The sequence below is a fragment of the Puma concolor genome, chromosome A3 (assembly GCF_028749965.1).
Source record: "Puma concolor isolate L17-30 chromosome A3, mPumCon1.1.hap2, whole genome shotgun sequence".
NCBI lineage: Eukaryota > Metazoa > Chordata > Mammalia > Carnivora > Felidae > Puma > Puma concolor.
Window position 1 is genome coordinate 129,439,460 of NC_141669.1, and position 12,135 is coordinate 129,451,594.

The 12,135-nt window shown below is 41.5% G+C and overlaps 1 protein-coding gene across 6 annotated transcripts in view; it reads left to right on the plus strand.

Annotated features, from left to right (window-relative positions):
* SLC9A8 (solute carrier family 9 member A8) overlaps nucleotides 1-12,135 on the plus strand; it is a 70,152-nt gene that overhangs the window by 1,892 nt on the left and 56,125 nt on the right. For 5 of the 6 annotated variants that reach the window (XM_086702460.1, XM_086702457.1, XM_086702458.1 and 2 more), the window contains 2 exons: nucleotides 122-300; nucleotides 7,008-7,088. In XM_086702460.1, coding sequence (XP_086558586.1) covers nucleotides 122-300; nucleotides 7,008-7,088 — 260 coding nt within the window. Of the gene's footprint in view, nucleotides 1-121; nucleotides 301-2,953; nucleotides 3,291-7,007; nucleotides 7,089-12,135 lie in introns of those variants that run through there. The other variant, XM_086702461.1, reaches the window with a different exon arrangement.

Below are 12,135 nucleotides of genomic sequence, written 5' to 3' on the forward strand. Positions count from 1 at the left end.
GACTTGTGAATCCATCATCCTCTTTGCCAGATTCCCCTTCTGCGTGTGTGCGCGTGCGCATGTGTTGGTACTCAGGGCCCATTTCCCTTTATCTAATACTGCTGCTTTTTGTGTCCAACAGGTTCCCTAATACAACTCATGAAGGTTTCAATGTCACTCTCCACACTACCTTGGTTGTCACTACGAAACTGGTGCTCCCGACCCCTGCCAAGCCCATTCTGCCCGTGCAAACGGGGGAGCAGGCTCAGCAGGAGGAACAGTCAAGCGGCATGACCATTTTCTTCAGCCTCCTCGTCCTAGGTGAATGTGGAGACACCCTCGTCTGCCATCTTGAGTGTCTGTGTGTGTTGTCCGTAAGGTCCACCCTATCTAAGCCACCATTTACTTGACGTCAAGTCTTCCTTCCATTTGGTTTTTGCGCTTCAGACACTGAGGGACGATGATCAGTTCATAACATAACAGGGTACTCCTTTTTCTTCGTAAAATCGCCGAGCTTAGCAATTCTGAAGAGCTCTTTCTATAATGTCTTAGATATCATTTGGAAGAAAGGAAGGATTTTTGACCTAGAAAGAACCTTGAGCATCTTCTAGTATAGTGGATTTCAGGCTGTGCTCATGAGTGTGTATGCTTGTGTAGATGGTGGTGATAATGGAGGCGGGGTAAGTCAAATGGGAGGGCATCTGCCTTTTTGACCAGAGACAGCATTTTGTCACTTTGCTCTCAGGTTTCCATGTAAATTTTATTTAATTAAAGGTTTTGCCGCTGAGTAAAAGATCAGACACCCTTGCCCTAGCACACTTTTTTCCTTCCCCTTTAACTTTCCCATTAACTGTGGTTGTGACTTTTACCATATCTGTGTACCACCTGTGCTGTTATTTACTTACGTAATATTTTTCTTTGAACAGATTCACTCATTTTGTTCAACCTCCTCCTGTAACGGGTGAGAAAATTGAGGTCCAGAGAGATGAAGTGATTGACTTGCCTGGTTTTGGGGAGACTAGAGATTAAAATTTGGGTTGCCAGACATCAGTCAAGAAGTTTAGGTAATAGGTGATAGTTTAGATGCCTCCCGGAGACCGTAGAGAACTGTTTTAGACAAAAACAAAAAACAAAAAAACCAAACAGATGAAACTACGTAACCACTTTGGACTAGCTGACTAAGGAAGAAATAGCTTGGAATTTGACCCAAATCCACACTCTATTTTGAAGAGTGAAGTTGGCATATTTATATTTTCTGGTTAATGGTCAGATAGTTTTAATATAATAATTTTGTTTGAAATCCCAGGACTCGAGGTGCCTGGCTGGCTCAGTCAGAAGAGCATTCAACTCTTGATCTCAGGGTCATGAGTTCGAGCCCCACGTTGGGTGTAGAGATTACTTAAAAAGAAAATCTTTAAAAAAATAAATAAAATCTCAGGTTTTCAGCCTGAGGTTTCAGCCTTATCTCTCATAGGTTCCAAAAAAACTTAAAAAAAATAAACTTTTTATGTTTATTTATTTTTGAGAGAAAGAGAGAGACAGAGTACGAGCAGGGGAGGGGCAGAGACAGAGGGAGACACACAATCCGAAGCGGGCTCCAGGCTCTGAGCTGTCAGCACAGAGTCCGGCTCAGGGCTTGAACCCACGGACACGAGATCAAAGTCGACCGACTGAGCCACCCAGGTGTCCTAAAAAACCTTTTAAATAGAATACAGAAAAAGTACACAAACCACAGGCATTCATTGTCCCGTATGGACCTGATAGGCCCAGATAATTTTTTACCTTGTGAATGTAGTTGAATTTTGTTTCTGTTTCTAGCGGATGACTTCAACAATCAAGGACTCTTGCTTCTCCTTTTTGCTCTGTGATGGTAGTTGAATGTAAAGAAAAACAGTTCTTGGTCAAGAAATCTTTAGTACTTGAATCCGTAATCTTGAAGGACGAGTATTCTTAGTCTCTTTACATTGTTGTCAGCTTCATAATGGCAGAGAACATAAAAGGCAGAGCAGGAAGAAAACTTTGGTTTGTAGTCTCCTTTTTTCATGGGAAGATAAAAAGAATAAGTCAGACTTTCAAAGTAATTTTCAGGGTGTGGAGCATTTAAGGTTGGTTTGTGCCTGAGACCACAAAACGGGGTTATAGTGCTTTTAATCCCGGCCAAACCCAGCACAGTGGTAACACATCTTTGGGGCCAGAAAGGTCTAAACTATTTACTAGTGTTGTGTATTTTACTTGGATATCTTTTCAAACAGATGGTAAACCTGGACTTCACAGTCACACTAGTGTCAGGTGCGTTTTGTTTTCACCTAATCAGACTGTTGGCAGTCTAGGAATTGGTGTCTCCATTTTTTATGTATAGGTCAGCATGCATTAGCAGAGTGGAATGCTTTCTTTTTAAATAAATTTGAAGACATTTTTTCTCTTGTATATTATCAACAAAATATGTATCTTGTATATTGATTCCTGATTAGATGTCCAAACATATAAATCTGATAAAAAATTGGAGTTCATAGGTATTTTGCTGGGGCGCCTGGGTGGCTCAGTGAGTTAAGCCTCCAACTTCAGCTCAGGTCATGATCTCACAGTCCGTGAGTTTGAGCCCCGTGTCGGACTCTGTGCTGGCAGCTCAGAGCCTGGAGCCTGCTTCAGATTCTGTGTCTCCCTCTCTCTCTCTGCCCCTCCCCTGCTCGCACTCTTGTCTCCCTCTCTCTCTCAAAAATAAATGAAGATTAGGGGCGCCTGGGTGGCGCAGTCGGTTAAGCGTCCGACTTCAGCCGGGTTACGATCTCGCGGTCCGTGAGTTCAAGCCCCGCATCAGGCTCTGGGCTGTTGGCTCAGAGCCTGGAGCCTGTTTCTGAGTCTGTGTCTCCCTCTCTCTCTGCCCCTCCCCCGTTCATGCTCTGTCTCTCTCTGTCCCAAAAATAAATAAACGTTAAAAAAATAAATAAAAATTAAAAAAAAAAAAATAAATGAAGATTAAAAGAAAAAATTTTTTTAAATAGGTATCTTGCTAACTCACTGAGTACATGAACTGTAGTGAATTGAGGGAAATTGGGGTCCATGATTTATTCTAGACTTCAGGAACTCTTAACCTGGAACACATTTAACCACTTTTGTTTACTGTTTTAGTCAAGTCAAATGAAATTGTAACTTTTATGTCCTTTAAGCCCTTTAAGCTTGTCAAAGGATTACAGTGTGTTCCCCTTTTTTGAGAAAGGATGCCAAAACTCTAGTTACTTTTGACTTTAGAAGCTTGAAATGAGTTGACTTACATTTAACCCTTGCTGATCTTGGACTCTGCAGAAACAATGGTGAGTCATTTTTATTGACCTACTAGAGTTAACAATTAGCATCATTTGGCACATACATTTTATATAACTCCATTATGCACATGCATTTTATTTAACTCCATTAAACTTAATGGAGTTACTAAAATTGATATGCCTGTTTTGATGAAGTTTCCATAATGATTACTTCAGGCATGAATGTTTAGAAACTTTAACTTGTGGTATACCTACCCTCCATACCTCACAGAAACCTTTGCCTCTTGCTCTGTTTTTTCCAAGGTTACTTGAAAACATGTACTTGTGTGTGTATATACATATATACATTCATATGCACATTCATTTGTAAAGGCACATAGAGCTTAGATTTTGTTTGTTTTAATACAAACAGGATTCAGTAACTTGCTTTTTCATCTCACAGATGCCTTGGAAATCCTTTTATGTTCTATTTTTTTATATCTGCTTTTTTTTGAAGAATGTGTGTTAAAGTAAACATAAAATATATACCATTTTATCTAAAGTGTACGATTCGGTATCATCGAGGACTCTCACAATGCCGATGCAACGATCAGCATTATCTAGTTTCAGAACATTTTCATCACCCCAAAAGGAAACTCAGTATCCATCGAAAGCCGTCACTCCCCATCTTCCCCTACCCCCGGTCTTTACTAAACACTATTTTGCATTCTATCCCTAGGAATTTGCCTACTCAGAATATTTCAGACACAACTAGAATCATGCAATATGTGGTCTTTTATGTCTGGCTTCTTTCACTTAGCATCATGTCTTCGAGGTTCATCCGTGTCGTAGCGTGTCTTAGAAGTACATTCATTTTTATGGCTGAGTAATAATTTCCTTTATAGATATTCCACATTATGTTTATTCGCCAATTGACAGACATTTGGATTGTTTCTGTGTTTTGGCTATTGTGAATAGGGCTGCTGTCGACATTTGTGTATAGGTTTTTGCGTAGATGTATGTTTTTATTTCTCTTTGATACATACATACATACAGGAGTGGAGCTGCTGGGTTAAATGGTTGCTCTATGTGTAACTTTCTCAGGAGCTCATACTTTGCACAGAGGCCGTACCATATTTCGTGCCCACCAGCAATGGCCTAGAGTTCCGGTGTCTCTGCGTCCTTGCCAACACTTGTTATTTTCCATTGTGTTTTGTTTTATTTTTTAATTATCACCATCTCTTACTCATTGGTCGGTGTGAAGTTGCATCTTGTGGTCTTGATTTGCATTTCTCCAAAGACAAATGAGGTTGAGCATCTTTTCATGTGCTAATTGGCCGTTTGTTTGTTTGGAGGGATGTCTAGTCTGGTTCTTTGTCCATTTTCAAATTTCATTGTTTGTCTTTTTGTTATTGAGTTGTAAGAGTTCATATGTATTCTGGTTGCTAGACCTGTATCAGATTAATGATTTACAAATATTTTCATCCATTCTTTGGGCCATCTTTTCAGATCTCATTCTTTTAAATGGTTGAAGACCATTCCCTGGCATTGCTGGACCTCCTACGTAGCACTCTCTGTTGATAGATGGTTTTCCCCTTTGCCTTAAAGGGGCAAATTGTTGTTTGATTTACAAGAATAAACTATTTATTTTTAAACTTTGAAGTTTTTTTTTTAAATTTTTTAATGATTATTTTTGTGAGAGACAGAGAGACAGAGCGTGAGCAAGGGGGGGGGGCATAGAAAGAGAAACAGAACCTAAAGCAGGCTCCAGGCTCTGAGCTGTCAGCACAGCGCCTGACACGGGGCTCAAACTCACAAACTGCGAGATCATGACCTGAGCTGAAGTTGGACGCTTAACCGACTGAGCCACTCAGGTGCCCCTAAACTTTGAAGTTTTTTTGTTTAGGTTTATGTTTATTTATTTTTGAGAGAGAGCAAGAGTGCGTAGGGTAGGGCCAGAGGAGGGTGGACAGAGGATCTGAAGCAGGCTCCGTGCTGATGGCAGAGAGCCCAACACAGGACTCAAACTCACGAACCATGAGATCATGACCCGAGCCAAAGTCAGGAGGCTTAACCGACTGAGCCACCCAGGCACCCCGAGAATAAACTTTTTCAATTAATTTTTTCATCTAGCTTGGTGCAAAGAAAGATCAGAAACTGAGTGAACTCCCTAGATCTATATTCAGCCCACTTATGTACCTGCCTTTTTAGACAGTAGGCCTGCTCACTAGTCACATGTTGTGCTTACGCATTAGAACATTTTTCTTGCTCTTGGTATTTAATGTAGGATTTTTCTAACTAGGTTAAATATTTATAATAAAGTAACACCACAGATTGATAGTTGAAAGCACAGAATGCAAGAAGGACAAAATTTCTATATTTACAACTGTTTCCTTTTTCTGGCCACCTGGTGCTTTTTGGTGGGCCTAACAATATCTAGTCTGTCAGTGCAGGCTCTGAGGGTGGCCATTTAACCACTATGCGGATTGTTTAAACATTTCCTTTTACAAAAAAGGCAACAGTTATACTTAGTACTGTTAAGATAGTCCTGTGATTGATGAGATGCTATCCCACCTAGGTGCATAATAAAAGAAAGAGATACGCACACTTGCATTTGGGCCGTGAAATTACATTTAGGAATTATTTATGTGAAAATATACTCGTATGGGGGGGAGGGTCCAGAGATACTTATCTCTTTCAGTTTTACATTCTTTTGTTTCTTTTCGTGACCGCCCCACTGTGAGCAAAATTAAACATGACTCCTGTTTTGGTGACTGAGGAATGAAGACAGGCGGAAGGGAGGTGGTGGATGCCTATGGCTAAAGGCACAGGGTTGGGGGGCCCGGGGGGCTCAGTCAGTTAAGTCTCCAACTCTTGATTTCGATTCAGGTCATGATCTCACAGTTTCTTGAGTTTGAGGCCTGCATGGGCCTCTGCACTTGCACGCTCTCTCTCTCTCAAAATAAATAAATAAAACTTAAAAACAAAAACATAAAGGCACAGGGTTGGAATCGGGCTCAACCCTGCAGCACCTACAGTGACATGACCTCTTGAAGCCTGTTTTTGTGCCTATAATCAAAGGAGATTATGGTCATAATAGCTAATTAAGAGGGGTGTTGGGGGCTAAATGAGACTGTGTTTGAGAAGTACTCAGTGCAGTGCCTGGCCATGGGGAGCCCTCAACTAGTGGGAGCCCCAGTACCTAGCTGAGGAGCAGGCACCCCACCTTTAGGTCTCTGATGTTCTCCCACCAGACCACAGTTTTGACTTCGTTCTCTGTGGACTATACTCTCACTTCATTCTCTGTGAAAAGAGAACCAATCCCATGGTGGCAAAACACTTTGTGGCAACATATTCTGTTGCAGTTATATTTGATTAAAGGGATTGATTTCACTGACTTCCTCCTCCCATTTCAGATTTTCCAGGTGATTACTTCCAAAAAGTTGAAGACCATTTCTCAGAATTAGATATTTGAATACATGATTGTATAAGGTTTATGCGGTTAGGGGAAAAGATTAGATGTCCGTTGCTCTTTCAGCAACCACTGGAAAATAAACTAGTTCAGGCATATAAAAAATCTGGAGACAATGTTATAAAACACTGTGAATCTCCTTCCAGGTTAAGAAATAAGAGATTGGAAAAAGAACTGAAGTTTCCCATGTCATTGTCTGCTGTCCGTTTTCCTTAGCAGCAGCACCCCCCCCCCCAGAAGTAACCATTGCTTTGAACTTGGTGTTTATTATTTGAAATTGTGCTGTTTTAACAGTGTCTTATTTTTTCCCACAGCTATCTGCATCATATTGGTGCATTTACTGATCCGATACAGATTACATTTCTTGCCAGAGAGTGTTGCTGTTGTTTCTTTAGGTAAGTGCTTGTCAGTGATCCTATAATAAAAGCAGTAACAGTACGATTTTTTGAGTGCCTTCCTAGTGCCAGAAACAGCATGAGATGTGGTACATGCCCGATTTCATTTAATCCTCACTGCAACCTGCCACAAGGGTGTTATGATCCCATTTTACAGATGAGGACACCGCGACTCAGGAGTGATGACCTCCTAAAGGTCACATAGAAGCTCCCCCCCCCCCCCCCCCGTTACTAGGTTATGCAGACACCCAAGTCTACTAAGGCAAGTAATGGACACTTAATTCATAGGGTCACTGAATTTTACAGCCAGAAGGAACTCTCACTTCATGGTCTAAGAAGGAGAAATGGCTCACTCTAATGTCAGACAGAATGAGATCTAAGGTGTTCAGGAGTATTCCATTCTACCTCACTTGCATGTCTTTCTTGTTTCCTGTGGCAATAAATTGTTAAGATAACTAGCCTCTGTATGTCAACTGTACTTCAGTAAGATTAAAAAAGGGGGAAAAAAGGTAATCAGCTCCTATTTAGAGGGAATGAATCAGTGTAATAATAGATGTGAGCTCACATGAAAGTTAATTGAAATGGTTAATGAAGGAAGAAACAGGGACCTTACTTCTCAGGAAGTATTAAAATCAAGACAAAAATGTGTTTGGGGGTGCTTAAGGCATGGTAAATAAGGTTTCACGGAGACCCGCTAAGGCATTTATCAGTTTGTGATATTGTGTTGCTTTTACTAGTTTTCACTTGCCTACCAATGAGATTTAATTTTCCCTTATCACCACCGATGCTCTCTGTAAGTTAATTTTCTTTGCCTTACAGGTTTGGTTGAGTAATATTTTTATAATACATTGATGGTTTAGCTTAGCTTTGGAAATGAATGTTCAGACTTTGATTCCCCGTCCCCTGTCATCATCTGCATTCCTACTAAGCTGGTTCAGCCACTCCTGTGTTTTCCCTGGGCTTCACATTACCCCTCTAAGTGGTGCCTAGTTCTCGCCTATGAGCTTTTGCATTGCCACCTCACGTGAGCCTTGTAACCCCCAGTGATGCCATATCTTAAGGAAGAAACACCAGTGGATAGTACTGATCTTCAGTCAAGAGTTGGAAAACAGTTTTACTTAGAGTTCCTATTCTCTGTTTAGCAGGCTCTTGAGCTGCACATCCCGGCAGATTCTAACAGCCTTAGCTAACGAGATAGAAAGCCTTCAAGGTCTAAGAATGGTATGATCATCCCTTTTCTGCTATCAGGACACTGAAAATAACCTACACAACTAACACCTCTTCTGGGACATTCAGTAAAGACTTAAAACACCACTCCAAGGAATGTACAGTTTTGCAGTCACCTTTCATAGTTTCTTAGAATAAGAACTGTAGCTGATGTGTGTTTAGTTATTGTGCCATGGAAACGATGGTTCTTATAATTTGGTTTGGAATGTCATGTTCTTCACTCTTTGAATGTTTGGGTCACTGTAGGTCAGTGAACACCAGTGCTTGTACTAGGAGTTATAGCAGACGCTGTCGGTTGCCTACCCAAGGGCCACTGCCCCCTTCCTTGAAAATAGAACCCTAATTTTGATCAGGTATCTTGCCACAGTGCACTCAAGGAAGGTGTGCCCCTCCAAGTCAAGACTGGTCTTTGCCATCGTGATAATTCCACTCTCCTTTGCCATTCATTGATTGGTTGAATGAGGTGAAGGCAGCGAGGCAGTGTGAAACCCCATCCTGGCCGGTGAGACCACGGGGAAGAGTGTGGAGGTGGAGTGTGCCTTATCCTCTCTGGTGAAAAGTTTCCCATACCTTTGATTCAGTTGTGTGACGATCTGATGCCTGGAGCATTGGGAGACATCTTGCCATCACTGTGGCTCAAAGACAAAAGCCAGAATGCTAAGGGTTGCCAAGGAGACAGATGAGAAAGCCAGATTCTTGACTGCATTATTGTTTTGTTGAATTGATAGCCCTGGAGCTGCCTGTTGTGTGAAATAAGAAACATCTGTTGTTGAAGCCATTTTTAAGCAGGTGTTCTTTTACTTGCAGCTAAGAGCATCTTAACGAACATAGGGCTCTTTCCATTCAAGGGAAAATCGGTTCAAATTGATTCAAAGAAAAGTTGGCAGGGGTGGAGTTGCACACCCATTGGCCTGTGGAACCAAAAAACCTACCAGTGACACTGGCCTCAGACTCAGGTGGATCAAGTCTCCTGGACTTCATTTTTCTCCGCTTCTCAACAGTGCTTCCCTTTGTTTTGGCTTCAGCCTCAGGCAGGCTCCCTCCGTGTGATAAGCCGTTCCAGCTTCAGGCCTCCTACCCTTACAGGAGCAGTCACAGTGGGAAAAAGTGGCCTCCTCTTCCCCCCCCCCCCCCCCCCCCCGGTTTCCACCAGAGGTTGTAGGATGAACTCTGACCTCCTGGCTTCCCCATTCTGGACACAGGGTGGAATGGTGTTGGGGACTGGCCAAGGCTCTCCATCCACAGGGTTCATTTCTTCACTGATGTAGCAGAAATAACTGTAGCCTGGAGGGCCAGGTCGTGGGAGGGTTGATGGCAAGTAAATCTTGCTTTCAAAACTTTTGTTAGTTAACTCAGGTGATTGGAATGCTAAGGGTAATTCCAAGAAGAGTGCTGGGGTCCGGAAGGTGTTTTTTATTATGTTAGAAGACATTTGGTTAGAATTTAGAAATGCTGACAAAGCTATCAAAATAGTTTTATATTTCATAAAGCTATGTAAATTGAAGGAAAGCTTTTTTTTCTCTTACTGGAGCAAAGTGTAACAAAATATTGAGCTATCCACCATTTCAAGAATTTCCAGCTTTTGTGCCAACGAAGAATCTAGATGAAGCTGCCAGAGAAAATAGAGTTTTCATTCTTTAGGGATAAACTCTCCCAGCCTACCTCTTCTAGCCCAAAGTCACTTTTCAGACTGCAGTCATTGAGAGACGTGATTGGCCTTTCGTGTTACAGTTAAACATTCAGGGTACCTAAGAAACTATTGGTATAGAAAAGGACTATCTACACTTTAAAAGCACATTTTCCCCCTTCTATTGTCTTGTAATTTCAAATGAGCCTCCAGACTTTTCTCATTCTTTCTAGAAAAAAAGGTATCAACATGAAATTCTAAAAATATTTTCTTGACCCTTCTTCAGAGCTTTTGGATACTTTCTGTACTTAGGGAATTTTGTAGCTTAGGCCTTTAGAAAAAAAATTTTTTTTTTTTTTTTGCACAAAGAGCTAGACAGAAAAAGAACAATCCTTTTCATTGACAACTTCAGCTATTTTCATTCTGCTTCATTCCCTTCCAAACCATATGTAGATTCAATGACTTTACTTGGTTTGAATTTGTATCATTTTTTGTGTTCTTTCCTTTTTACTAGTCTTTTCATTAAAGTTCACATATTTACTTCTGTCAGTGCTGATTCACTCTATATTTAGGACTGAAATTTACAAGGAATAAAAAGGAAATAATTGTACTGCCCACTATCCTGTGTCACGTATAGCGAAACAGGAGATTTTCCCTCCCACAATCATACTTTATTTCAGAGAGAGGAAAGGGTTCAGAGAAGGGGTTAAGTAAGAGCTGGAAATTTGCCCTTTCAAATGCCAAGGCCTAGCCTGAATACTACTGATAATTAGAAACACTGGATTTGATTGAATCATTGGTAGGATACACAAAAGTGCTTCCTTGTCATAACTTTCTTAACTATGTGCCTTTAGTATTATTGACTCGTTCTTGTTCTGACTAAAGGATTTCAATTTTTTTTTTTTTTTTTTTTTTTTTTCAGTAGGAGAATAGTGCTCTTTGTGGGGCATCTGGACGGCTCAGTTGAGTGTCTGCCTTTGGCTCAGGCCATGATCTCACACTTCGTGAGTTTGAGCCCCACATCAGGCTCTCTGCTGTCAGTGCAGAGCCTGCTTCAGATCCTCTGTCCCCCTCTGTCTGCCCTTCTCCCCCTCGTGCATGCACTCTAATTTACATTAAAAAAATTTTTTTTAATATCCATTTATTTTTGAGACAGAGACAGAGCATGAGTGGGGGAGGAGGGGCAGAGAGAGAGGGAGACCCAGAATGCGAAGCAGACTCCAGGTTCTGAGCTGTCAGCACAGAGCTTGACGCAGGGCTCGAACCCACAGACCGCGAGATCATGACCTGAGCTGAAGTCGGACGCTTAACCCAGTGGGCCACCCAGGCGCCCCCTTCTCTCTAAAACAAACATTAAAAAAAAAAAAAAAGAATAATGCTCCTTGTGTCCGTGGGTGTTTTGAGTGGAAAGTGATGAGAAATCACTCAATTCCTGAGTTACTAACTAAAGGTAATTCCAGAAAAAGCAGATGTAGTAATGATATTTTAAAATTTTTTTTTAATGTTCATTTATTTTTGAGAGAAAGAGACAGAGAGAGAGACAGAGTGTGAGTGGGGGAGGGGCAGAGAGAGAGGGAGACACAGAATCCCAAGCAGGCTGCAGGCCCCGAACTGTCAGCACAGAGCTCCATAGGGCGAACTCACAAACTGAGATCATGATCTGAGCCGAAGTCAGACGCTTAACCAATGGAGCCACCCAGGCGCCCCTGTAGTAATGACATTCTAATTGTACTTAAGTTCTTAAAATTTTTTTTTAATTTTAAGACAAAGGGAGAATCCTAGCTGTAACTGTAACAGCTTTTGTTACTCTTTAGACTGTTAAAGTCTAATGCTGACATAGCTTACAGTGTCTCCCAGGAAACTCCTCGAATCTGAGGTGCTTTGATTTTTATTAGAGAAGAAACAGGCATTCATTTGTTGGTATTAGAGTAGCTGTCTTAGAGGCAGAGGCCAGAATTGGTTGTCAAACTGACAAAATGATCACGTTAGACTCTCAGGATTTTCGAGGCTGTGCTCGAGGCAGGGAGGAGTGCCAGCACAGACTCAGTTTCTAGATACACGGGTCAGAGGGGACTATGTTCTTGGCACATCTTGTTGCTGTTCTACTGCCATGAACTAAATGTGTGCCCTCGGCGTGGAATAAGTTCCTCCTTTTTCCTGGAGTCCTGCCTTGACTTAACTAGTTTTATGGTC